The sequence below is a fragment of the Nuphar pumila genome, chromosome 15, assembly GCF_984573655.1.
Source record: "Nuphar pumila chromosome 15, dmNupPumi1.hap1.1, whole genome shotgun sequence".
In the NCBI taxonomy this organism is placed as follows: Eukaryota; Viridiplantae; Streptophyta; class Magnoliopsida; order Nymphaeales; family Nymphaeaceae; genus Nuphar; species Nuphar pumila.
In genome coordinates, this window is record NC_143263.1 from 20,271,790 (window position 1) to 20,298,556 (window position 26,767).

General features: G+C 37.1%; 1 protein-coding gene across 1 annotated transcript; it reads left to right on the forward strand.

Moving 5' to 3' along the window:
* Positions 1-11,843: 11,843 nt before the first annotated feature.
* On the forward strand, positions 11,844-26,486 carry LOC149814737 (F-box protein SKIP8-like). The gene is made up of 3 exons (XM_089989174.1): positions 11,844-12,577; positions 18,346-18,542; positions 25,838-26,486. Exons 1-3 carry the CDS (start codon positions 12,077-12,079, stop codon positions 26,058-26,060), a joined length of 921 nt encoding a protein of 306 aa, XP_089845300.1. The 5' UTR covers positions 11,844-12,076; the 3' UTR covers positions 26,061-26,486.
* The last annotated feature ends 281 nt before the right edge of the window (positions 26,487-26,767 follow it).

Below are 26,767 nucleotides of genomic sequence, written 5' to 3' on the forward strand. Positions count from 1 at the left end.
ATTGCCCAACCCAAATCGTGAATTATTTGAATCTGAAAATTGGACCCAATAGACTTTTGGGTGTCTAGTGTCTACCCTTTGAATTTCATGATTTATTGAGAACTCAAATTTACAAGTTAGGCATGTTTTTCCCAAAATCCAATTTGTCCTTGTCCTGTCTTGTCAATCTGGCCTCTTATAAAAATTATATATCCCAGTCCCCATGTTGCTTGCCTTTCAAATTTAAATTATACCTAGTCCAAGGTGTTTAGAACTATCCTTTAAATTTGATATTTTTCTGTGATGCCATTTGTGCGTTTTGATTTCTCAACCAAACCCTATTAGAAAACATAACCTTGCCTACCGAAGTTTGACTTTAACCTAGACCCTAAACTAACCTAGCCTACCCCCTGCCCAAAATTTTTTAACCCAGGCTAAAAAATGTATCAATTGGTATCTGAGCAAAAATCATGCATTCCTCGAAATTTTTTAAAATAAATTTTGGGCTCATCAAAAAAACTGCAAATAAGAGAAGCAACACCAAGCTTTTACATGTGAAAAACTACATGTTTGGGCTCACGACTAGCTTCTGATAAATAATGAACTTGCCACAGCAAATCCAAGTGGGTGTTCAAGATGCACAGTAATAGCTTCAACTTTCTTTCTAAGGAGGAGAAGTTCTCGAGAAGCATGTCAAAATTTTGACATGTGAATTGAATCAATTATCATAGCATATCGACAAAACTAGTGAGAATGATCTTGCCATTATTCTCGATGTCGACACGACTCCTGAATGAGTGATCAAGGTGGTCCCAATGAACAATAAAATTGAGAAGTATTCCGTCCTTCCTTTTCTCTTTCTTGATGAATCCTCATCGTAGTTCTTGGATTCTGAAGCAAGAAAAGGTGATGAGCTTCGTAGTCAAACAAATGGACTACATAGCTCTGTTCGAAAAGATGCAAAATGAGATATTGAACCTTGGAGACAAGTTCCTCCAAGTGTCGAATGATTTCTCAAACCTCCCACACTATGTGATAGATCAATGTGCTTGTATGATCAGTCGATTATAGATGGTTTGTGCTCCTTTGACAAACACATGCATTATGAGGAGAAACCACAATACAAGTTGTCTCTTGGTCGTTATATGTTGGAACCAAAGGCCATTTCTGTGATGGATGGTGGCCCTTGCGATAACTGGATCATAGGAGGTAGTAAAACTAATTTTCATGTGTGCAAGAGAGAGCTTGTTCTGCTGAGCATCGTGAGAAAATGCTCAACATACAGACTGAGCCATTGACGCTGGAGAAAATGGCCAACGATGTTAATCCATTGGGAGGTTTTAATTTGGGTGCAAGTGCTTTGTTGTCTTCAATAATGACAGTCCAGCTTGCTCATAACATTCTACTTCTCTTTGATGATAGTGCACTATACCATAGAACTGTTATTATTAGCGTTATTGTTGTGATTGTGGTTGTCCATCCCAACATGGGGCTTCAAGGACACATATCCTAATGACCTTGGCATTGGACGAGGGTTAGAATCTATAACCACACATGTCATGGCTTTGTCAGAGCGATGTGGCATCAAAGTGATAATAGTAAAAGGCAAATTTGCTGCCAAGCAACTGCAACAAGTCTTGATTTATTGTTGCAGAAATATATTCAGTTGAAGGAGGAGCAATGTGACAATCTTGTGAGGGACCACATGCAATCCATTGATGCAACAGAAGAATTGGTTGTATTTAAATATTTTTCTAGTAATGATTATGGCACTGTGAAGCTAGTTGTAATTGAAGGAGTGTTTCATTACATGGTCTATAATGCACTTAAGGTCCATTGACTTGTTATTTTAAAGATATCATTTTTAGTTGAATTACTATTTATACTTTGATAATCGTATGATTTCAAAAGCTTTCTAAATTATTCTAAAAGTTATAAGTCCTGGATTTTTGGGGTGTTACAACTTGGTATCAGAGCGACAAGGAAATCAATAATTCTTGATCATTCAACATCTGCATTGCATTGTAAGTATTATTAGTTGAATTGTTTAGTATTTATTTTAATTAAAGAAATATGTTTCTACTTAGATGTCATTCAATGAACTGATTAAGTCAATGGATGCATTAACCACAACAGTTGAACGACTCCAAACAATGGTCCAAAACCTGGATCATAAGGTGGATGAGTTGGTTTGCGAAAGCATCAATCTAAAATGAGGTATTAGCCCTCAAGTTCTTTTAGGTCTGATATGCTTTCAGAACCCCAATGATAGTATTTTATGTGAAAAGGTGGGTCGTTCTGCTAAAGAATGTCACCTTAAACAATGTCGCATAAAAAGTCAACTGAAGATAGTAATGATAACAAGCGTCAATCTGCTAAGAAATAGAAACAAGGTGAAGAAAATAAGCCACAACGATCATCAAATCAGAAATGCCTGAGATGCAATCATGTTCATCGTAGACTACCATGCCCCTAAGACACTAGTGGCTATTTATATTGTGGCAAAATAGGCCACTTTATCCGTGTTTGTCGAAAGAAGAAGGTCGATGACCTCCAACGAACGAGCGACACACTCCAACCTCCTTAGCAGCAACAACAAAAACAACTCAAGCAGTAACCCATATCCTTTTCACTATGATAGAACAACATAGAGAATATCAAATAGATACTCTCATAGTCTTAGTTTAAGACTTTTATGTGTTTTGGGTACGTATTTTATCAAGCAAGAGCATATCGATGAAATTACATATGAATTTTATGTTTTCGAGATTCTTATGATTGTGATGCTTGTGTTAGTATATAAGTGAATGACATATCATGCCTGCAATTGATTAGTTCTGACTTATTAGGTGGATGATATATCACGCCTACAAATGATTAGTGATGGTTTTGCCTTCACAGGCAAGATGCTCGAGTGGATCGAAAGATCGGAGCATGTAGAACATGGTGGCGGTTAAGAAACCGCCATCGTGCTCGTTCGACACGGTTCGTCAAGAGAAAGTATGGATGGTACAAAACTTTGATGGACAAGTCCTTTAATAGCAGTTACGGGCAAAAGATTCAGATTCCTCAGTTATGAGAGTTAGGAGAAATGGGCTATAAAAGATAGCTTTTAGGCCACTTCTACAGAAGTTTGGATGCATCCACGGGCCACCTATGCCTTTGAGGATTTACTCTCTTGGCCACTGGCCATCCCCTTAGAAGCAAACTCAGTTAGTCATTCGGGTTATCTAAAATACAATAAATGCCTAGACTGGTCTTGGTTGTTTCTACGTTTCATGCCTTGTGTGTACCCGCCTTACCCTCTAATATTGAAACATAAGATAAACTATTCACATTATTGAGATATGCACGTTGTGACATGACTTGCTTGTTTAGTTCAGTATTCTACTCATTGAATTGTGCACATTTGTTATAGTGATTGCACTAGTTCTTTGCTAGTAATAACTGGTTGCTCGTGCTAGTTAAATGCTTATGATAATAGCATTATGCTAGTTGCAATATGACACTTGTGACATGCTTTACTACTTGGTCGAACTATCCTGGCTTGTCAATGTGATTGCTTACAGCTCGTAATCTACGAACTGGTTGCATCTTAAGATTAGTGCGGCTGCTTACAGCTCGTAATCCATGAACTGTTTATAACTAGGACTAATAGAGTTGCCTATCTTATAAGTTGCTTACAACTTGTAATTAGTATAACCGTTGTCGTATGATTGTTTACCGCGTGCAACTTATAAACTGCTTGATGTGCAATTGCTTGCATCTTATGAGTTAGGTAGTTATTTGCCGTAAAGTTGTGTATACCTTGTGATGGTCGATAACTCACTTAATTTTATGGCTTATTGGTCACCTTGTAAACTTTATTTGTTTGCATATTCAAATGTTCATATTAGAAATGCTTACTCATTTGCATAGTCTATTGCACATGCTAAATATAACTCATAACTTGTTTTAATTGCTTATTTCAGTCCTATATTGACTCTCTTGCGTACCTACCAGTTTTTTGTGAAACTGGCCCATTTCATGGGCAGGTGGTGTACAGATGATACAACTTGCGATGACACGATGATGTGAAGAAATCAAGATAAATCTCTTTCCCTAACATTTCGCTTATGAGAACATGTTGGTAAATTTGGTATAAAATGTCTTTCAAAAATTCTCTTTGATTAAACCTTAAATTACTAAAACTGTTATACTGAACTTCTTTTTTGTTTCAATAAATATAATGAGTTGCAAATCTGATGTACAAACTATCAATTATTGAAACAACATTTTGAAACCATTTGATTTCAATGGTTGTGCGAAATTTGAAAAGATAAGTTTACGCTGTAATGCGCTCAAGGTCCATTGACTTGTCATTTTAAAGATATCATTTTTTGTTGAATTACTAATTAAACTCTGATAATTGTATGATTTCAAAAGCTTTCTAAATTATTCTAAAAGTTACAAGTCCTAGATTTTTGGGGTGTTAGAACATGTTTGGGCTCACGACTAGCTTCTGATAAATAATGAACTTGCCACAGCAAATCCAAGTGGGTGTTCAAGATGCACAGTAATAGCTTCAACTTTCTTTCTAAGGAGGAGAAGTTCTCGAGAAGCATGTCAAATTTTTGACATGTGAATTGAACCAATTATCATAGCATATCGACAAAACTAGTGAGAATGATCTTGCCATTATTCTCGATGTCGACACGACTCCTGAATGAGTGATCAAGGTGGTCCCAATGAACAATAAAATTGAGAAGTATTCCATCCTTCCTTTTCTCTTTCTTGATGAATCCTCATCGTAGTTCTTGGATTCTGAAGCAAGGAAAGGTGATGAGCTTCGTAGTCAAACAAATGGACTACATAGCTCTGTCCGAAAAGATGCAAAATGAGATATTGAACCTTGGAGACAAGTTCCTCCAAGTGTCGAATGATTTCTCAAACCTCCCACACTATGTGATAGATCAATGTGCTTGTATGATCAGTCGATTATAGATGGTTCGTGCTCCTTTGACAAACACATGCATTATGAGGAGAAACCACAATACAAGTTGTCTCTTGGTTGTTATATGTTGGAACCAAAGGCCATTTCTGTGATGGATGGTGGCCCTTGCGATAACTGGATCATAGGAGGCAGTAAAACTAATTTTCATGTGTGCAAGAGAGAGCTTGTTCTGCTGAGCATCGTGAGAAAATGCTCAACATACAGACTGAGCCATTGACGCTGGAGAAAATGGCCAACGATGTTAATCCATTGGGAGGTTTTAATTTGGGTGCAAGTGCTTTGTTGTCTTCAATAATGACAGTCCAGCTTGCTCATAACATTCTACTTCTCTTTGACGATAGTGCACCATACCATAGAACTGTTATTATTAGCGTTATTGTTGTGATTGTGGTTATCCATCCCAACATGGGGCTTCAAGGACACATATCCTAATGACCTTGGCATTGGATGAGGGTTAGAATCTATAACCACACATGTCATGGCTTTGTCAGAGCGATGTGGCAAGGAAGTGTGACATCAAAGTGATAATAGTAAAAGGAAAATTTGTTGCCAAGCAACTGGAACAAAATCTCGATTTATTGTTGCAGAAATATATTCAGTTGAAGGAGGAGCAATGCGATCGTCTTGGGAGCGACCGCATGCAGTCCATTGATGCAGCGAAAAAAATTGGTTGTGTTTAAACATTTTTCTAGGCGTTGAGAAGCTAGCTGTAATTGAAGGAGTGTTTCATTACATGGCCGGCTTGATGACCTCTAGGAAATGTGATCAAGGGCTTTTGTGGTTGATGGCTGGCATTTGCAACGTAGAAGCTATGCTTGTGCAGTCACCACAAATGGTGACAATTCCAACAATCCTATCTGATAAGGTGGATTGGCTTCAACGCATGAGCTTAGAATGGTCATTGCTAAGCAGAATTGTGCCCCCATTATCCTCTGTTTGTCATGACACTCTTGCCAGTACTTTTGATGTTATGACTATGACTGGCGGTTCGATTGGGACCATCAGGAACTACACTAGGCCTGCCCATGGGGCTGATGCTAGGCTCGACATTGTTGTGATGTTTTCTGAACCAGTCGGGCAATATTTCTCCTCATATGTTAACCTTGTCCAGTTGGCTGGAGTTGTTGTTGCCATGTTCCATCCACGGCAAGGTTGTATGATGACTTGCTACATTGTGAGACAACATGTGTTGTGAAATTGCAGTGTGGTCAGGCATGCTGACATAGCCACAACTCTGTCAGATGTCCTTGTGGTTGAACTACTGCATCGTGAGTATCATATACAAAAGCCTTTGAGAGTGGTGCCATTGTTTGTGAAGTTGGCTGATCTTGCAACTTCACTGGTTGCTCTAGCTCGGATCCTTTTAATCGTTTGTGCATAGGACCTCTGTCCACTACTTGTTGTGGCCTTCCATTTTCAAGGTTGAGTGTGGTGCATTATAGAATATGTGTGTGTGTGTGTGTGTGTGTGAGCTCTGTAGGATTTGTCACCCTCAGCCTGTTGTTCGTGCATCTAATGTGTTGGACCCACACTTACATAAATGTTACATGAGGTCATTGACAAGGTTCCACATCTTTTGTAGCTTGGGGTCAATATAGTCGAGTTGCTACCCGTTTATGAGGGGGATGAATTTAAGTTACAACCATAGAGATCACATGATAAATTCCCCTATAAATATCTTTTCTCCAACAAGTCGATATGTTTGTGAAATTTTTTTATAGTTTGAGAAAAGAAAGTTTTGAGTTCAAAACTCAATTAAAGCACCGACAAAAAAGGTCATCTTAATAGTGCATTCTATGGTGATTGAAGTTGACCAGTCTGCTATTTTTTATCCCAGTGGAAGCCAACAATGGATCCACCATTGGCCAAGTTAGCTCCCTCCTCTAGAAGCTCACTTATGATGCATGGTGCCAAAGGCTGGAAGTGAGTCCACCAAATAATGTGAAGGGAAGTGCCAACCTAAAAGATCGAAAAGCATCCTTTCTTTCAGATTCTTGCCTAAGGGACTAGGCAATTTAGGATAAAGAATTGGGCCTAACACGGTGGACCCAATTGGGTAGTGGATCTAGATCTGGAAGATGACTGATGGGCTTAAGGAGGTGAGAGTACTTTGGCTAGGATGATGAGATATGGCTATTGTGCAATGGCCTAATTCTAATTGGTTGATGTTTTGAAGTGACAGGCTCTTATTGGTTGGCTGATTTCTTAAGAGATAAGAAATGAGGTTTTTGGCACGCTAGCATGATTGACTTGGGGAAGGTACAAGCATGAAATCTAGGGTTTTTGGATGGCTAGATAGGGCTTATTTTCATCCTCTTGCACATTCCTTGGTCAAAGGAATTTTTTTAGTCTAACAATAATTGGTCCGATGGGATATCTGGTCCTGTCTGATGGCAATTGGTTGGCCTCTAATGACAATTCATTTTTCTGAGTTGTCATCAGACAACCAATTTTTGACTGCACTGCACTGCACTGATAGGTTAACTTGTTTTGGTTATATCTTTCTAACTATTAATCCTTTTGATGTGCAGTTTAGTGTGTGAAAAACTAATATTTTATCTTTTGATCAAACAAAATTCTAATTTAGTCATTTTGGGGATCAAAATCAGACTCAAAATAGACCTTTCCAAAAATAGGTTTTGGAACTAAGCAAATCAACATGTTTTGGCTATAATATTATCCTCCAATATCTAAATGACTTGATTTTTGCCACATTTGAATTCTAATACCAGCTAGTTTCAATTATCTTTTGGATAAAAATCATGAGAATGTCGTTTTGTAGGCAGAAAATATAGTAAAATATGTATGTCAAAATAGACTTGGGGCAACTGGATTTTGAAATGCAACCTTTGACACAAGATAACTAGGTCAAAATTGGGTTGTTTAGACATTGTCATCCCTCCCCTTTGACCTAAGCATTGATCAACCTCAACTAGCGATACCCATCCGCGTTGATGCCCCCTTCCTTGACCACAACACCCACCCCACTATCTCTTCTTTCTTCTTTCTTCTTTCTTCTTTCTTCTTCCCCGCCGTCTTCTTTCTAAGTCGAGCCCACCAGTGCTCCTATTTCTTCTTATTCCCCTTTTCTTTATTTTGAGCGGACCGGGCCACCAGCCAGTGACAACTTGACCTTTAGTAGGGACATGGTCAACAAGCTTCCGCCATCCTCCCCTGGTCGATGACAACCATGGCCGCCAATGGCCAAAGAGATGGGTGTGGAGGGTTGTTTTCAAAACCCTAGCCTCCACACCATCCCTCAACCCATCGTGTGCAGGGAGGGATTTGAGCAAAGCAGTTCTTTTGTGAACCGATTTGTCACATCTCACTCACTTCCCACACATCCTAACCCTTTATGTTTGCCTCCAAACTCAACCATAAAAACGGTTTCTAAACAACATAACTGTTTATCAAACCCTTTCATTGAACAAATTTAAAACCTCCTTGGACACTATTTTGCCCCAAAACCCATCTAATCCAATCCTAAACCTCGTCAACTCTAGCTAATATACTTCAAAACCCCGAAATCACCAGAATCCCTATCCAAACCAACCAAATTCTATTCAAATCCATTCTTTTACTTACCTAAGCCCTAATATGATTCAAGATACATAAGCCCCTTCATTGCCCCAAACCGAAAATGATGCACAAGTCCCATGATCCAAACATCCACCAAGAATGGCAAAACAATGGCTAGAATATTAGATCCATGCTGAACATAGTGATAAGTTGGATATTCTTGAGTTCACAGGTCGAGACAATCTAAATGCATTCTTTAATTGGATTCAAGTAATGTAATGGATCTTCGAGCAACACTAAATCCCGAAGCTTCAAAAAGTTCTTCGAGCCACTATTGCATTTCACAAGGCTGCTAAATGATGGTGGATGGATGTTGATGTGGGTTAGATTCACAGAGCAACTACCCTTCACTCTTGGTCTAAAACTTATCCAAACCTATTTAGAACCTAGCTCAAATAAAGCCTTTCTAAAACCTGATACAAAACAATCCCAAATGCTCAAATCCAATTATTTTTATATTTGAATCCAATTAACCAAACTCCTTTAAGCCCAATCCAAGGTGAACCTTCCTATGTCTTACACAATACCCAAAACCAATTGGTTATATCTCATAGTGAGTCCTCTCAAACCAAACCTTTAGTTAGAATCCAAAAGCCTCTCATATCTATTTTTTCCAACCCATACTCGGTCTAATTAGTGGATTTGATTAGGGTCCAACAACAATAGCATGTGGAGCATCAAGAGATGAACAATTTGGTGCAACAAATCCAATCCACATCCGTGACAACTTCAGATTAGAGCATACCTGTATTGGATATATTCTATCCATTTGATTCAGATCTGTATGGAGGTATAGTGGAAGGCTATGGATAGTTTGAAAAAAATATTATTGGTCTTGTTATATGCATATTATATCAAATTGAACAATCCCCTTTGTTTTGGAGTAGCAGTTGTGGGCCCATAACCCATAAGGTGAAACTGAATTGAAAAAGCACAAGTGAGATCCATACTTGAGGGCAAGTTTTCTTGGATTCGGAGAGAATGATGCAAGTGAGAAGCAAGAGGACTTGGGTTCATAAGGTTCCATTTGTATCCATTTGCTATTTTGGATATTTTTGTATTTGGATCGGCTTTATATTTTTAAGATATATTTTATCTTTTTGAAAGGTTATCTTAGAAAATTGTTTGTTTTGATTATATTGGAAAAATCTTTTTTTAAAAAGAGGAGAGATGTAATTGTTAGGGAGAGTTTGAGATGAGATAAATCTGATTTGTTTAAATTTCTCATTATTTCTAGTTTTTTTCTTGCTTTTCTAGATAAAATTAGATATTTTAGATAATTTTAGCGGCAGCTCGTAGTTTGTTAGATTCATCTGTAAATCTGGCATCAACTTTACGTCAGTTTCAGTGTGGCTAAAAGACAGCATTGGTAATAAAGTTGAAAGCCCCAATGCCATATTTTAACACCATTCACAAAAGGATGTTTTTGGTCAAAACCATATTTTGGTAACGCATTGAAATAATGTTTCTATGCAAATGCAAGGCTTCCAAAGAGAAGGTTTCAGTCTTCCAAAAATCTCATACATGTCTTCATCATCCTTTATCAAGAAGTCTCTCTGATTGAAAACTAGAAGCAGGAGATAATTTATGTATTTAGAAAAGTAAAAGCCATCAATTTTTAGAATCTACACCTATCACTTCTAGTCATGGCTGCTAAACGAACCCGGTTCGTTTTGTTCGGGCTCGACTCGTTAAGGGTAATAACCCTACCCAGTCTCGGCTTGTGATCTCATCACGAGCCGAACCGAGCTGTAGCTCATTAGGAGCCGATCACAAGTTGGTTCATTTTCTAAAAAAAAAACTGTTTTTAGAGGTTTTTTAGGTGTATAAGACCTATATAATCAACTTTAAGGTTTAAACCCAAATCCTCAACTTACATTCTAACTAGCAGCTGCTCTCAAATTGATTTAATTTATTTTTAGCAGCATACTCTAAAGTTATTTTCGAAACGTGTTATATGGAAATACAAATTTTCATGTTCTATAACTTTCTTTTAATTTGATGCCATTATGAAAAAAAAAAAAGAAGTTGCCTGTAAGACATGTTTTAAAATAGTGTTTTGCTGAGGTGGACTGATGCGGATATTCTCAAGCTGGGGTTAAACTATACACTTGGGTTTTGAACCTGCAACGTTCCAACACAAGGTGACGTGCACTAGATGCTCTTACCAGAAAAGCGGAGCCCCCATTGGTTACCCACCAAACTTTTGTTATAAACATCTATGATAAATTCAATGGAATAACGTGATTTTGTCGTGATATTTTCAGACATCGAATCTCAAAAATATCACAATATTTGCAATACAAAGCTGTTTTTTCAAAAACTTTCAAATTTCTCATATATTTGTGTCGTATAAAAACAAACAGTTTTACTTTTCCATGATATTTTCATTAGCCAAGAAAATCCAACTCACCCAACCTTAGTCACAAATATCGCTGGTTTTTAAAAAATCTTGTCATTGTATCATAAGTTTTTCAAAAACTGATATATTCCAGAAAAATCCATATTTTCAAAATATGGAAATATTCTCAGAATTAAGATGATGCTTATATTTTAAATATTTTTGTATTATAATATATATATATATATAAGTATGTCAATACTTTTCTCAAAAATATTATTATTTTTAATTTATTGAGAGATTTTCTATAACAAAAATATCTTCATAACCAGATTGTGAGTTGTGTGACCAGGGGTGTCAACGAGTCCGGTTTGGTTCGGACCTAGGTGGAACTAGACTTGGACTAGAATTTTGGGTATGGTATTAGGTCCAGATCCGGGTCTAATCGAGTCTACTATAAAGATAACCATATCCGGAACCCCATAAAAACTACATGAGCCAAACCTCGATCATACCTGGTAAAATCATATTTTTTTATCATTTTTACATTGAAAAATTGTGGGTCATACGGAACTCGGGTCAGGTATAAAATTTCACAAACTATACCCGGGTTCATGTATTAATCGGACTTTCAGGTCCGGACTCGGGTCTTCTTATTTATCACCATATCTGGACCTTATAGGGTTTGGTTCGAGTTGGGTCCAGGTAAACCAGGCCCGTTGACACCCCCTGACTATGAGGCCAAGTAGCCACGACCCGATACAAACCGCACAAGCTCATCATTATACGATTCGGACTCCACGAAGGTCGACCCGAACCCTAAAATTCAAACAACCAGAGAGAGAGAGAGAGAGAGAGAGAAAAGTCTGCGCTGCAGAAATCGGAATCAAGGGAGCAGAGGAGAATCCGATCCGAGGGGGAAACCCTAACCCTAGAAAAGGAAGGAAAAAGGAGAAGCAAAAAAAGAAAAAAAGCCCCCCTACAATTTCTGGATATCTCTCTCTTCCTTAACCCTTGAATTTCGGGATATCTTTCTTCCTTCAAATTTCTTTTCGACGGAGAAGCGCGAGAGTTTCTCCTCTTGCTCTTCCGCCCTTCCTTGTTTGCCCTCTCTTTGTTCTTTTGTGACCACCTTCCCCTCTAGGGTTTCTGTAGAACCTCGAGGATTCCTGGATGATGAGTAGATGGCGCTTCGCTTCTTTCCCATTCTCTCACTGTTTCCATTTGCCCTAATCTCCCCATCGTCATCGTCCGGCGTCCACGAGGTGGACTTCCCGCGCCCCGGCACGTGGGCTTTCTTCGCGGCCTTGGTGACACTCTTGTGTTCCTTCTGCGCGGTTCGGGTTGCCCGATTGAACCTCAGGCGCAAGGCGGATATGGAGAAGCCAGAGCAGCATAAGACAGCGGAGTCCGGAGACAACGATAAGAAGAAGGCTTGCGGGTGCCGCTGTTCTTGTGGTTATGCTAACGGGACTGCGAATGGGAACGTGCCTCCTACCGTTCATGAGGTTGCTAGGGAAAGGGACCAGCCGGGCTCGTCGATGATGGAGCAGTTGGTGCCGGAGATCACTACTCATGCGCTGAGTTATTTGGATTACCCGAGCTTGTGCCGGTTGTCGATGACCAATTCTTCGATGCGCAAGGCCGCCAATGATGATAGTGCTTGGAAGGCCCTTTATCACAAGGTAATATCATCGTCTCCGCCTTCATATTCTCCATGATAGGCTTGTTATTTCACTGTTTTCGTTTTTATTCTTATGGTTTGGTTTGCGAAGCAGTGTAGTGAAAGTATCTTTTTCCCCTTCTTCCCGCAACAGTATTGTTTCCTTTGTCATTATAACCTTCACCATCATGATCGTGATGTGTTATTTAGTTTCTTGGGTATGAATGAAAAGCTAGTTAATGAAATTAGACGTTACCCTTCTATCAAATGTCGTAGTTTTTATTTTTTTGACTAGCACACATTATGATGGTTACCATTGGGAGGGAAATGAGATGCATTAATCTGGACAAAATGCGCGAGTTATATGAAGATTGTGGGTATGTATCAATGCGTTGCAAGGACTAAATTGCATCTACATTTCGGTGACATGGAAGACTACATAAAACGAAAAATTAATCTCAAAGGTTACCAACATCATGACTTGAACATTTTAACCTTGTATTGAAGCTCATCCACTAAATCTTGCTGATTTCTGAATATGAAGTGGAAGAGTAAACAGACACTACATTCTGTATGAAACTATGTTTCTGTATCTTTCCAAATGCTTCTAGGGAAGATGGAATCATTTATACTGGAATTTTGAGATGACTGTTGATTGTGTTTCAGTCCAACATGCTAACATAATCGTGTTAACTGTTGATGTGCATTTGTCTTTGATCACATATTTAACCTTTCTGTGTTGGAAGTCCTTAAGGAGCTTGTGCTAAATGGTGTTAATAGCCGAGTATTTGGACCTTTGCTATAATGAAGCAGCATTGAGAAAATAGGTAGCAAGTAGTCTCCAAGTATTCATAACAGTAAAAAGATTTAGCTTGATTATTTTCTCTTAAAGATTTTGCTAACAAGGTGTTGCTGAAGGAATACTGATATATGTAATGAATATGACCACAAAGGAAAGTAAACCACATTTAGGTAGTCAAACTACAATATTAAGTAAACTTAATTATGAAATAAATTGACCATGAATAAATATGTAATAATTATCAAATATAAAAGCTATAATTATGTGGTTATAAAAATGTATCCATTACATATATCGAAAGAGTCTGAAATTAAACATTAAAAAGTGAAAGAAAAAGAAAGTAATATGTCATTTCTATGCAGCAGTGTTGTGAAAAGTGTTGAGGCCTAAAGCGTAATCCTCCATTTTTTTTTGAAAACTTTAAAAAAATTATAAAAAAATATCTAAAAATACAAATAAATAAAAAATTTCTTTATTGATGAAGAAACAACCAATAAGAAATAGAAAATCTCAAATAAGTACTAAAAAATATGAGATTAACATATAAAAGTAACTAAGAAACTGATTACATAACTAGAAAACTAATTATATAATTGAAAAATATAATGTCGTATAAAGCAACAACTAATAAGCAATAGAAAATCTCAAATAAGTACTAAAAAATATGAGATTAACCTATAAAAGTTAAAATATATGAGATTAACATATAAAAAGTAAAGAAACTAATAAAAAGTAAATAAATAAAGAAACTAATAAATATAACATATAACTTCTTCTTATTCTTCTCAAATAAGTACTAAAAAAATGAGATTAACCTATAAAAGTTAAAATATATGAGATTAACATATAAAAAGTAAAGAAACTAATAAAAAGTAAATAAATAAAGAAACTAATTCTTCGTCTTCTTCTTCCGTGCCATTTGTGACTCAAGAAGCATTAAAAGGAGTTTCATAATGTCCTTCATTAATTAGTTTTGCTAATTACAATAAGTGCAAGATTTGAATAATGTGTGCTCTGCCTCTTCCATAATAATACTTTTCTTTCTTGTCTTAGCATATGGAATAAGTGAATAGGACTCTAATAAAGTCTTATTTATGTAAAAAAATGTCACAAAAGTGAAGATGGATCCAAAATTAATTACTTGAAAAATTTCAACCAAGTAAAGTTAAAATGTAGTCATATCTTATGATGCATCCTGTATCATACGATATGGTCTGATATGGACCGATAATTGTAAATTTTCTGATACAGGGGCAATATCATATCAGTTCTCCTACTGATATAGCATGTCGTATCATACAATATGATACAATATTGATAATATTGGTTGTGAGTATTTGGCCCAAAGGTTGCACTATACTAGTGTGACTTTATTTGAACTAAAAAGTGATGTGGAAAAAAGTATATCATAAAGCTGTCAACCATTAGGTACATGGGAATGTTATGAATTTAAAATAAAAAAATAAAATATTTAAATTAAGAAAGCATATTTTTTGATAATTTATTTGATAAAAAATCTGACATTTGTTGTTGGATATTGGTGCATTCTTGGGACCGAGTTAGGAAATTTTAGGCAGGGTTAGGCTGGGTTTGGTCAGGGTCTAGGTCAATGGTCAACACAGGTAAACAGGGTGTGAGTTTTTGACAGGTTTCGGGAGAAAAGTCAATGCACCCAAACAGTACCACAAAAAAATCCCAAATTTTAAGGGATGGTTTTGGACACATTGGACTAGGTACGGCTTAGTTTTGAGGGGCAGACAACACGGGAATATTGAGCTCATTTTTTGAAGTTGCTGGACAGATATGACAGTACATGGACAGATTGAGTTTTGAAACTCTTGACTTATAAAATCGAATTCTCTTTACAAAGATCTCAATAAATCATGGGATTTGGAGGGTAGACACTAGATACCTTAGAGTATACTGGGTCCAAAATTCAAACTCTGGCACCTTACAATGTGGGTTTTAGGTGATTTTATGAAGTCTTACCACTTTTCAGCGTACGTTAGATTTTTGGTTTAGCTGAATTGGGTTAGGTGAATTCTAAATTAGGTTTAGGGTTAATGGATGGGCTTGGACTACTTACTGGGTTGAGCCTGACTCAGGTGAGGTTTGCTACAGGAGATGGTTCGGTTGGGGAAGGCCAGGGCTTCACAGGATTGACTTTGGACAAGGTTGTACCATCGGGGACATGGGATTGAGCTCGCTTGATAGAGGTGTGCCTTGGCTGCAGGATTGGTTCACTGAAGTGGGTAGACCCACTAATGATCATCACACCTAAATGTAAGAGGGACTAGCCTTTGAGAGAGAGACGAGTCGGGGGTAGGGACTCATTAGAAGAGAGAGAGAGAGAGAGAGAGAGAGAGAGAGAGAGAGAGAGAGAGAGAGAGAGAGAGAGAGAAGTTCAAGTCTTAATTCATTTCCATAATTTTTCTTTAAGCTGATACAAGGCCCCAATATATAGGCCAATGAGGGCATATAATGCTTACATAAGTTGCAAAAGCAAATATTGAATATAAACCTAAATGTAGGTAAAACCTAAAGTAGGCAAAAGCTAAATCTAGTTAAAACCTATTTTGACTATCCTATTTTTGGACTAGTCTTGGTCTTCCTTCACCATTCTTAAGACAGTCATAAACCCCCTTACACGACTTTCATGGGGCTCCGAAAATAGATTCACCACAGTTAGACTTAGGATATCCAAAAATAGTCTTCTTTAACTTCCTTTCTCCTTTCTTAGAGAGGCATTCAAAGCCCTCTACACGGTTCCTTGGTGCTCTATTTTAAGGTGGGGTGCCACTTGAGTCGGGCCTACTATGTCTTCAAGCTCCAAAAATAGGAGGGTTGTCCCATGGGTGGGCCCCACAAGGTCTCCAATGCCCCACAATTGGGCTTGCATCAAATATTAATAGCTTTTGTTTATGTGAAGTAAATTAAATGTACTTATTTTTTCTTACTCATTCATAATACATCATCCTTAGTCTATAGTATGTACAATATCATAAGCCTATTCGAATATTATCATGTATTTTGCCTTAATTAGTACTATAGAACAATGTTGTATGTATCGTATCGTACTATACATATTGTTACTATAAGGAATATCATCATGATACACACTTGTATCTCAATACGAGTGCGTAATGCCCCAAAATTTTATCCCGAAAATATATGATTTTTTTAATACACAATTTGACGCGATTTGACAAAACCCTTTATCAAATATTTTCAAAATCATACCGAAAATCTTTTGTTAAAATCAGTTAAACAATCTAGGCGAGTTACAAATCATTCAATCATCACACTGAATTAAAAATACGAATAACGTTCATCATTTAAAATTTAAGTCAGTCCCAACAATTTAATAATTAAATCAGAGTCTCTCAAGTCCAACATAAACAAAAATTGTCTTTCCAAAACATTCCTCATGAAAAAAAAAACTAGCTCTCGATACCGTCAGAACATCCCGCCATCACAAGGCTCCTCAATTAGTACCTATATGTTATAATTAGGGTCAGACTCGTCGAGTTTCAGTAGGAAATACTAAATCACAATACATGAAAATAAAACTGAATATACATGAGACATGCCATCATTCAAATACAAAAAACTAAACAGTTTTCAGAGTACATTCTCAATCTCATAACACTAAAACAATTATTCATTCAAAACATGATTTCATGTACAAGTGCATGCCACAAATTCATTCAGAAGCAAATGTCAATACTATACATGGGCAGTTAAATAATTCATGTACTTATCAATGCGAACCAGATATCACTTTCATGCATGGTGAGTTTAACATTTTTCATTTATGTTTTTTTTCTTAAGTGATGCATGCAATGCCTAAACTAATGCACAATTAATTATTGTTTCGATATTCAATATCTGTGGGTACTAACACAAATCAATGTCCTGGGTTAGGGCAATGGCTTAACAGGGGTACATTTAAACAAGTTGTGGCTTAACCCTGGCCGTGCACCATTCATCAGTGTTGGGTGAGGGATGACTATCGTCGAGAGAGAGCTCCCAACACTTCTAACCTGATATATCAGACTTCACTCATGAGTTACATACCTACCACCTAGCAGATGCAATGGAGGTCAATTCCTCTATTTTCGTGGTGGGAGAGAAGCAACATTTTGTGCTTTAAATAAACTTCCACAGAGTTAGAAGTACCGCTTGCCCTCTCATTGTAAGCATTAATAAAATAAATGTGCAAGATAAATTTTAATTTCATTAATTCTATTGACATTCATGCACTTACACAGTTAACCAATTCTAGGTTTACATGCTTCCAGTTTGGGCACAATCATGCATGATTTCAATGCCTTAATAATATGTATGCCAAACATACTTGGATATTATGCACAAGCATCATTCATTCACATTCACAAGCATATTTCGTTTTAAGCATTGAATCATGCACAAGCTTGTCTATGAACACTTTCTAGAAGGATGATCCAGAGCCACTAGTTCGTAGAAAATACTATATCTCAGGGAAAAGCTACTATGCTGCAGTACCTGCGCAAATTCCTGTCTATTGCAGGTTACACTCAAATTAGATTAATAAAGGTACTCTACTATGAGAGCTTCCTTCTAGCTAGCCATTCGCTACTTTACAAAGCCAGTTTGCTATTTAACAAATGGTGATTAAAATGATCCTTGTTACTGTGGCTGCTTTCTTGTGTATCTGCACTCATGAATTTACCTTAAAGATTACAGGAAATGATTGATGTCCTGTTTCATTTGCACTTTGACTTTGTTGTAACCCTTAAACTTCCACTCTTGGTCGGCTGGATGATCATCTTTAGGAAATAATGTATATAAATATCTAGGCAATTTCTATTGGTTCGTTCATTTTGTTGGAGTTAACAAGGTATTATGGTTCTGCTTGTTGCTGCTATAAGAATCTTAAGGTATTTATGGAATTTCTTTTGTTGGAAAAGATGTATATGGAGATTGATAACAGAATTCTGTTGTACCAGGATTTTACAGTTGAACAAGACACTATTACTCCACCAAATGGATGGAAAGCATATTATGCGGCTACAAAAGCTGTCGTAAATGTAAATTCTGTGTTTTACAACATTATCAGGGAGAGATCTCTCGAAGCTATGGGTCGTCTTTGGCTTCGAGCTGATTATGTCAAGTGTGTTCATGGGTCTGGAGAGCTCTTCACAGGGTATGTTTTCAAATGTAGTTGTACTTTGGTACCTGAAGTGATTTACTGACTTTTAACATAAGATTTCATGGATGAACTGCATGATGTTTGGACCATATTCCTTGTTTACTTTGTGCTCTATACATTCTATTTGACATCCATGAATGTCTAAAAAACACTCAACACACTTTTGTTGAGGTAGAATGGAAAGTATTTGTTAATTAATTTTATTTTTTTGTGAAGCTGTTTTTGTCTGTATGTTTCTCCTGTTCTGTTTTGCTAAGAGACTATCTATTGTACAGAGGATGTGAACAAATGCATTTATCATTGTTTTCATACATTGTGGGGACTCCTTTTGAAATTGTACAAACTGGCATTTTCAGTAAGTGCTTTCGAGGGATGTCATGAAGACCTTTCTTGATCTGAAGTTAACTTTTCAACCTAGGTTGTTTCAATTCCTTGATTAGGACGATCCTTGCAAGATCTTTCAGATCTGAAAGCCATAGGGTGGGTACTGGGTGTGGGTTTGGGCCCGCCTTCAGCACCTTGGGCTTAAAGTCTGGGTTGAAATCTGAACGTGCTAGGCAGCTTGGCATCAGGACATATGTCCTATTCTTATTTATTCCTATACATTTAGGCATACATATTAGTACATACATGTCCAGCATCCAATAGGGTATCAAAATAAATATATAAATGTACAAATGCACATGCTTGCATGTGTGCATGTACACACTAGCTTTGGATGCTGAAATCATGGGGGTTGGACACTGTGGGCCGGGCCTGAGGTGGACTACCTTGAGTGTAATGCTTGGATGGACAGCTAAACAAGCTGGTTAGCTTGGGAAGTGGGCCTAGGCTTCCATATACATGCATGCATACGTACATATATTTATGTATGTGCTTATGTCTCTCTCTCTCCACACACGCACAATATCTTGAAGCACCATTGTGTGTCGTTACAAATGTTGCTGGTTTTAATCTTATCATACTTGTGAAGGCTTTTTTTTTCAATAATGAAAGAACTGCAAAATATTGTGTAAACTGAAACAACAAAGCTCAATCATTTTGCATAGAATATTTCATTCTCCTTATTTTTACATGTTTATTTATATCTTCAAATTATTATTTATTTTTAACAAATTTCTTATATTCTCCAAAAAGAAAAAGCCACTTGTTTCTAAATTCTCCAAAAAAGAACCATTGCTGATGTTATTGCAAATCCAATATTTGCCATAAGTGCATGTTTGGTGCCTGCATATGTATGTAGTGCACATGCATACATGCGATATTTATGCACACTTGTAAACAAAAACACATGGGTTATATTTGGCATAATGAAGGTACAGAACTATTGAGCTAGAATCATAGGTGCAGGCTGCATCGGCTTCATCTGACCTCATAGATGTGTTCAACATGGTTTGTTTACCAAGGAATTCAACCTTGGATCATGTTTCTTTCAATGTTAAAATATGATTTTTCGAGCCATAACTCTGCCTACATGTCACAATCACATGATTCAAAACACATTTACGGATCACATTCATAAGGTCTGGACTAAAAGAAAATCTGAAAGCCATGAAATGAAGGTAATTTTTACTCAAGAGTTCCTTACCTTTATTAGTACCAAATATTGTGCACCGCACCCCCCCCCCCCACACACACATGTATATATATATATATATATGGAAAAGTGGTAGCTGCCTACTGCCAGCCTACTGAGCAAATAGGCATTTTCAGGTTGTTTTTTGCAAATTAGATTGTTGATTTTTAAACCTTTTGAAAAACTTACCTGCGTGCTGGAATCAGATGATCCAAGAGTCAATTCCTATAAAATCAAGCATGTAGAATACATCTGTAGGGTCAGATTTAAGAAAAATATTGAAAAAACTTTCAAAAGTTTGGTACGCTGGCGGTATAGGCAGCTACCACCTACTCTCTCTCCATATATATATATATATATATATATATATATAAAGAGAGAGAGAGAGGTGTATCATCGAACACCCTTCTCATTCAATTATGATTGGATGAGTGTGCAGTCAATGGTGCACTTAAAAAATACAGTTTTGGGTTCTCTGGCAGTGGTTGCACGCTGTCTTTAGCAGCAGTAGCTGATTGCTGCTGAAGCCTTTTTTTCGCAAATCGAACACACCTTGCACGCCCGACGTTTTTCTACGCTACCTTCTTTCGCGCGCGTGTGTGTGTATAGGGTAATGTTTTACAGTTTTAGTAATAGTGCCATTACGTACAACTGCCTCTAGATCTATGCACAGGTTGTTTTGATCCAATCTGACCTCATGGATGCATTCAACATATTGAAAATTGTGGGAACCGGCTTTTGGATCATGTTTTGATGAAAACACGATTTTATGACATGGGAAAGTATCACACATTATAGGACGTTGATTTTTTAAGCCTTATAAAATCCTGCCTACACTAGGCAGTCCAATAGTCTATTCTCACTACGTGAAACATGTAGATCACATTTGTAAGGTTAGTTTCATGAAAAATAACCAAAAAAATGGAAAAAATAAAAGGAGACATTTGTATGTAATGGCGATAGCTAAGTCACACGGACTCACCCACGCCCCGACACGGGTGCGGCTTTAGACACGGTCAACTAAGTGTCGGACTCAGCCAACTTATCGGGGTTGAGTTCGTTCACATTTTGGACTCGGTCAACTTTGACAGAGTCTATTTTTGTCCATTTATTAAAATTAATTTGGACTCGGGTCAGGTCTAGATTCGGACCCGACCCGGATCCAAGACGGTATCACACTCACAAGCTTCTTTATGTGTTATATTTTGGTAAGTCTGTGTTGTTACTTCAATAGAATTATTTTTTTAGTTTTGCTTTAAAATTTACAATTATATATATATATATAGCCGTGTCCCTGTGTTCAAAATTTTTGAAATTGCTCTGCACCCGTGTCGCACCCGTACCTGCACCCATGTGACATAGGGCGACAATAGCATATAAAGGCCCATATATATATAGGATTTATCTAACAATAAACTAGTTGTGTTTAACATTAGGTAGATTCAATGTGATTTAAGTGACTACAATACCCTTAAAAGAATGACTTTTCTGAAAATACATGGTTACATTTTGAGGTCGAAAAGGTAACTTTGATAGATGCATAAAGTTACTTTTTTTTAAAAGGTGTGTGACTTTTCATTTCCCTCCAAGTTCAAATGACCTATAATGCACTTTAAAAAATGCCATTCTTTTAAGGGTATTTTAGTCATTTTAATATGGTAGAATGTAACTACTGTGAAACACAAGTAATTTATTGTTATATATATGTGTGTGTGTGTGCGCGCGCACGGGGTGTGTGTGTATGCTTTATGATTTTTGCATATATAAGTGCACTTTGTGATTTGAAGAATTTAGTGTACTTTTTTGTTTTTTGTTTTTCTTCATTTTTTGGTCCCAACTAGGCCGGGTCAGTCCTGCCAGGTGCAAACTAAGCCTTTTTGGGGCTTGGTGCCTGTGCCAACTAGTGCATTTGACTAATGGTTTATAATTGTATAATTGTGGTAGTTGGATTTACAATTATCTGTTTTTAGTCTGATGAGTTTTTGTTTTTTTTTATGATCAATGAATTTATAACACTCACTACAAAAATGGTAGAACAAAAGAAAGGTGACTGGGAGTTTCCAAAAAAAAAAGAAATAATGAAGAATTAAATAAAGAGAATTAACCACCATTTTTTGGTAAACCAATCGAAGACATCATAATAATTCCACTTTCCTTTTATGAGTCTTCTTTTATAAATCCTAAAATAGGTAGGGCTTTACTGTTAAATGGACATGGATTATCTTCTAACCATGTTACCCACTATCTCTCACCCTTCCTCCCAAGCCAGGGTTAGTATTAAAATTATAATGCTATTAGTAGGTTCCACCCCACCTGTATTGGGATTTGACTTTTTCTATTAAGTTTCCAATACTAGCATACAGGGTATACAAATGGGAGTAAAAATTGGTGTCTTTGTATGCCACAACACCTAGCCTATCGACCAAAAGGAACAAGGTGGGCCAGCCTTGGCCATTGAGTCAGCCAACTCACTTTGCAAATAAGGTTTTTGCTGAAAATCAATCAGACTGAAATAATCAATCATGTGCTCTATAGTATTCTGGTACTTCATAAGTTTTACAGCATGGACTCTCCTCTACATTGGTTAATAACAAGCTTTGAGTCTCCAAATACCCTATGGTTTTTAACATGGAGTTGTTGATCAACAAGAAGAGGCTCATTCTTTAACATTGCTTGTGCATTGTATGTTGAGAGGCTCTCAACGATGGAACCCATTGGGTGTTTGCAACAAAATTCTTGCTCCTGAGACCAATTTGTCTTGAGCTTTTTTGAAGTCACATTGTCAAAATTGTGATGGATTGATGGAACCAACGTGCTTTGGAGGTAAAAGGAGATCATCATTTGTGGAAAGATTGCAATCAAGTCAGTGCTTATCGATTAATGACAATGATGAGCTTTTGGTGGAAGGGATTTGAACTCATAGAGGTAGAGAGCCTAGTTTCCTAGCCAAGTAGGCCATTAATGCTGTTGCTCTCATTGGTAGAATTAGGAATTGCTCCATCATGCCCTTGGCCTTAGTTGCTTCATAAACTACTCTATGCTTGTCCCACTCAGCAACCTTGTTTTCTTGGTCTAGTCCCTTTCTTAATGGCCTCAATGTACAGGAGCTATTGGTGAGATTCAGCTTATTGTAACAACACTGAAAATTTAAGCAGCTATATATTGCTTACCTTCATCAATATGGACAATTTCTGCTCGGTTCTTTTCAACTATAGTGTGTCAAGTCCAAGGTTATTGGAAGCTTCTTATATAAGTGGGAAGCTCGCTTCCCAGGAACTCGCTTATACTCGCTTTCAAAACTTGATGAGAACCTCGATTCCCCCACGCCTCTCCTATGCTTCTTATACGTTCTCTTAGTCAACTTGTCATGTTTTTTATGTGTTTTTTCACTTTTTCACACTTTCATGTACTTTCTCTAAATTGGTAGTTATCATTTTTAGATTTTGTTTAAAATTTAATTCTTACACTAAAACATCATGAAATTTAATATTAGTCACTTTTATTTTAGTTTCATTTTGATTCCTATTCTATTCTTATATTTCTTTTTATTCCTTGCTTCCCGCTTCCTATATATTTTAAAATGCATCGCTTTTCGCTTTTGCTTCTCGTATCGTTTTCCGCTTTCACTTCCTAGTCTGGAACCTTGGTCAAGTTTGTTCCTTTATGCAAAGCAACCAATACTCAACAAAGTACTTACAAAAAATGTTCGTATTCTTGAAATGAGGTTTGTTTCTTGTACCTTTATAGACTCATTCTGACTCTTTGTTTACACTTAAAACTCATAGAAAGGAGTGGTCTTATCCATTCTATACATCATCTCTAGTTGGAAAGATTTGCTTTTGTACTCAACCTTCCATTTCAGCCTAAATTCCCTCACGCTGGCATAAAGAAAGCAATGGGGTATTTAATCTTATCCCAAAGGAAAATTTTCTTTACAACTAAACTCCATGTTTGTAACCAAAATCTTGATTAGAAGGGCTTGAGGAGTTGCTTCCGTAGCAGTAGTAGGGATGCACAACGAGCCAAGCTAGCTCGAGTTCAACTCGGGCTCGGCATTTAAGCTCGGTCCGAGCTCGTCTGTGAACATAAATGAGCCAAGCTTGAACACTAAGTCTAGGCTCGGTGTGCATAAACGAGACAAGGTTGATCAAGCTGTTGAACTCGATTAAGCTTGCACACACACACACACATATATATATATATATATATATATATATATATATATATATATATATATATAATATGTTTTCAATTTAAAACATAAGAGTTACTGCTAGCTTACTGGGAGGGCGTTAGCCTCTTCTGCAAAAGGTGCTGAGATCGAGTTTCGTGCCTCACATTTTTAGTATTTGTATATTTTTTTGGGTCACAGTAAACAAAAAACATGGTTTGGTACAGTGGTGGGTTGTTTGTGCAACGTTTGGTTGGTCAAGGATCGAATCACACCTTCTCACTATATATATATATATATATATATATATATATATATATATATATATATATATATATATATATATATATATCTTTTTAGAATGCTGTTCAATTTTGGCTCGAGCTTGGAACTGAGACGAGTTTGAACAATGCCGTTGAAGCTCGGCTTCGAGCTCGAGTTGAGCTTGAACAGGAGCATTTTGAAACGAGCCGAGTTTGAACAACCCAGGCTCGGCTTGAACTCGTCTTGTGTGCATCCCTACGTAGCAGTCTAGACCCATCATCAGTTGCAAATACAAAAATTGCGTCCAATGATCTTCATGGTCAATACTAGCCAATAGGGATGCACACGAGCAGAGTTCGAGCCGAGCTTGGGCTGTTCGAACTTGGCTCGGTGCAAAATATTTCTGTCCAAGCTCGGCTTGAGCTCGGGGCCGAGCTTGAATGGCTTTTTTCGGACTTGGCTCGGTTTCGAGCTCGAGCCGAGTCAAGCTTCAAGGCATTCCAAAAAAATGTATTTTTTAAAAATATTGTTGAAGGTGGGTTTCGAACCCTAACCCCTCTCAAGTTTCCCGAGTGACCCACGATTAAGCCAAAGCATATATTTTAGTCATTGACACCGAAAATAATATATACATACTAAAACTACTCTATATTAACAACAGGAAAAGTGAAAAACGGGATTCTAATTATGAGCCTTTTGATAAAAACTAATGGCTACCCATTACACTAACTATAATTTGTTGAATAAAATTGCGAATATATTGTATATATTCTTGTATCCGAGCCTTATGGAGCCTACCGAGCTAGGCTAATCAAGCATGGTTCGTTTGCTTGTAAATACTTTTTTGGAGACCCTCTTTCAGAAAAATAAAGGGCTTTTCTTAAATTCAGATAAAAAGTTTTCTGTGTTATTGTTTCTCCTGTAAGATAACAGAAGATATCTCGGGTTGTTTAGCCAAGGTAGGCTTAAATGGTTCCTTGGTCTGTTTCATAGGGGTATGACTGTGTTATAGAAAACTGGAAATAACCTGGACTGCCCTTCGTTATGTCAGATTACATGCATTTGAGTTATTTCTTGACTTGCTAAGGGAATGAAAACATTTTTCTGATTTAACTGGACAGTTTTCTCAGTCATTCTTGTTGGTAATCCTGTGATGATGGTAATTTATTGAGCGAGCAAGCTATTGCTTTAATGAGACGATCTATAAAAAGCATTTAGTTTCTATATTGAAAGAATGAAACTTTTTAAATAATGTCATGTTTTGGTACTTTTTTTCAGATACGACGCTGTTATGGAGAGCTGGTTATTAGCTTTCAATTGGCATCAGGTAATAGCCTTTCATATCAGGGATGTGCGTGTCCGTGTGCTACCTGAGATGGCTTGGGTCACCATGAAAGCATATGTAAATGTTGATTCTGGCCCATTTAATGTCACCAATATTTATGAGTTTCATAATGGACAATGGTTTATGGTTCATCACCACAGCGGATCCAATGGTTGATCCCTTATTTTTTGGTTGAACCAATGAACTTTATCCGATACAGCATCTACGTACCAGGTTATTTTTGCTAGCTTTCAGCAATCAAAATGAAGAAAGATTGGAAATTTTTTTCCATGATATTCATGCCAACCTCATGTTGGTTCTTAGGCTCTCTTGCCCATGTTCCTTCACCCCCTATTCAGTTCCCTTTTTTGTTTCCCCTGTTGGTTCAAAGTGGGCGCAATCTAACAGCTTTGTACAGGTTTCATCATGAGTTGTCCTCCAGCCTTCATATATATTTGTTTTTATACAGAATGTGAGCAGACTTTTGTCAAATTAAAGGATGTAAGTTGAATGTTGATGTCTAGCAGTTGGTCTTTGTTTGAATGATCTGAACGGATAAGGCAACCATTTTTACTGTACATAAAAATTCATTCATTTTGCTGATCTCATTGTCACCGTGTTTTGGTCAGTCTGTGATAGAAGGGTTCTTTTGTCTTTAATTCTTGTAGACAAAGTTGAGTACGAAATTGTGTATGTGAGTGGTTTTGTTCAAAGGTAAAGGCATTGTCTACTCTTATCCATTTTGTATGTGGACAGACGTCATTTGCTGTAAGGATGGTGCTTCACATTTCACAATGATTTGGAGATAGACCCTCATTGTTTGTTTATGCATGGAAACCTTTCTAAAAGAAAAGCTATTTAAGCCCTACGTTGCTGTTCAGGGG

Excerpts from the sequence above, each read along its gene's own strand:
- LOC149814737 (XM_089989174.1), top strand. The coding sequence starts at position 12,077 with ATGGCGCTTCGCTTCTTTCCCATTCTCTCACTGTTTCCATTTGCCCTA. Across the intron at positions 12,578-18,345 it reads GGAAGGCCCTTTATCACAAG|GATTTTACAGTTGAACAAGA; the intron begins GTAATATCATCG and ends CTGTTGTACCAG. Across the intron at positions 18,543-25,837 it reads TCTGGAGAGCTCTTCACAGG|ATACGACGCTGTTATGGAGA; the intron begins GTATGTTTTCAA and ends ACTTTTTTTCAG.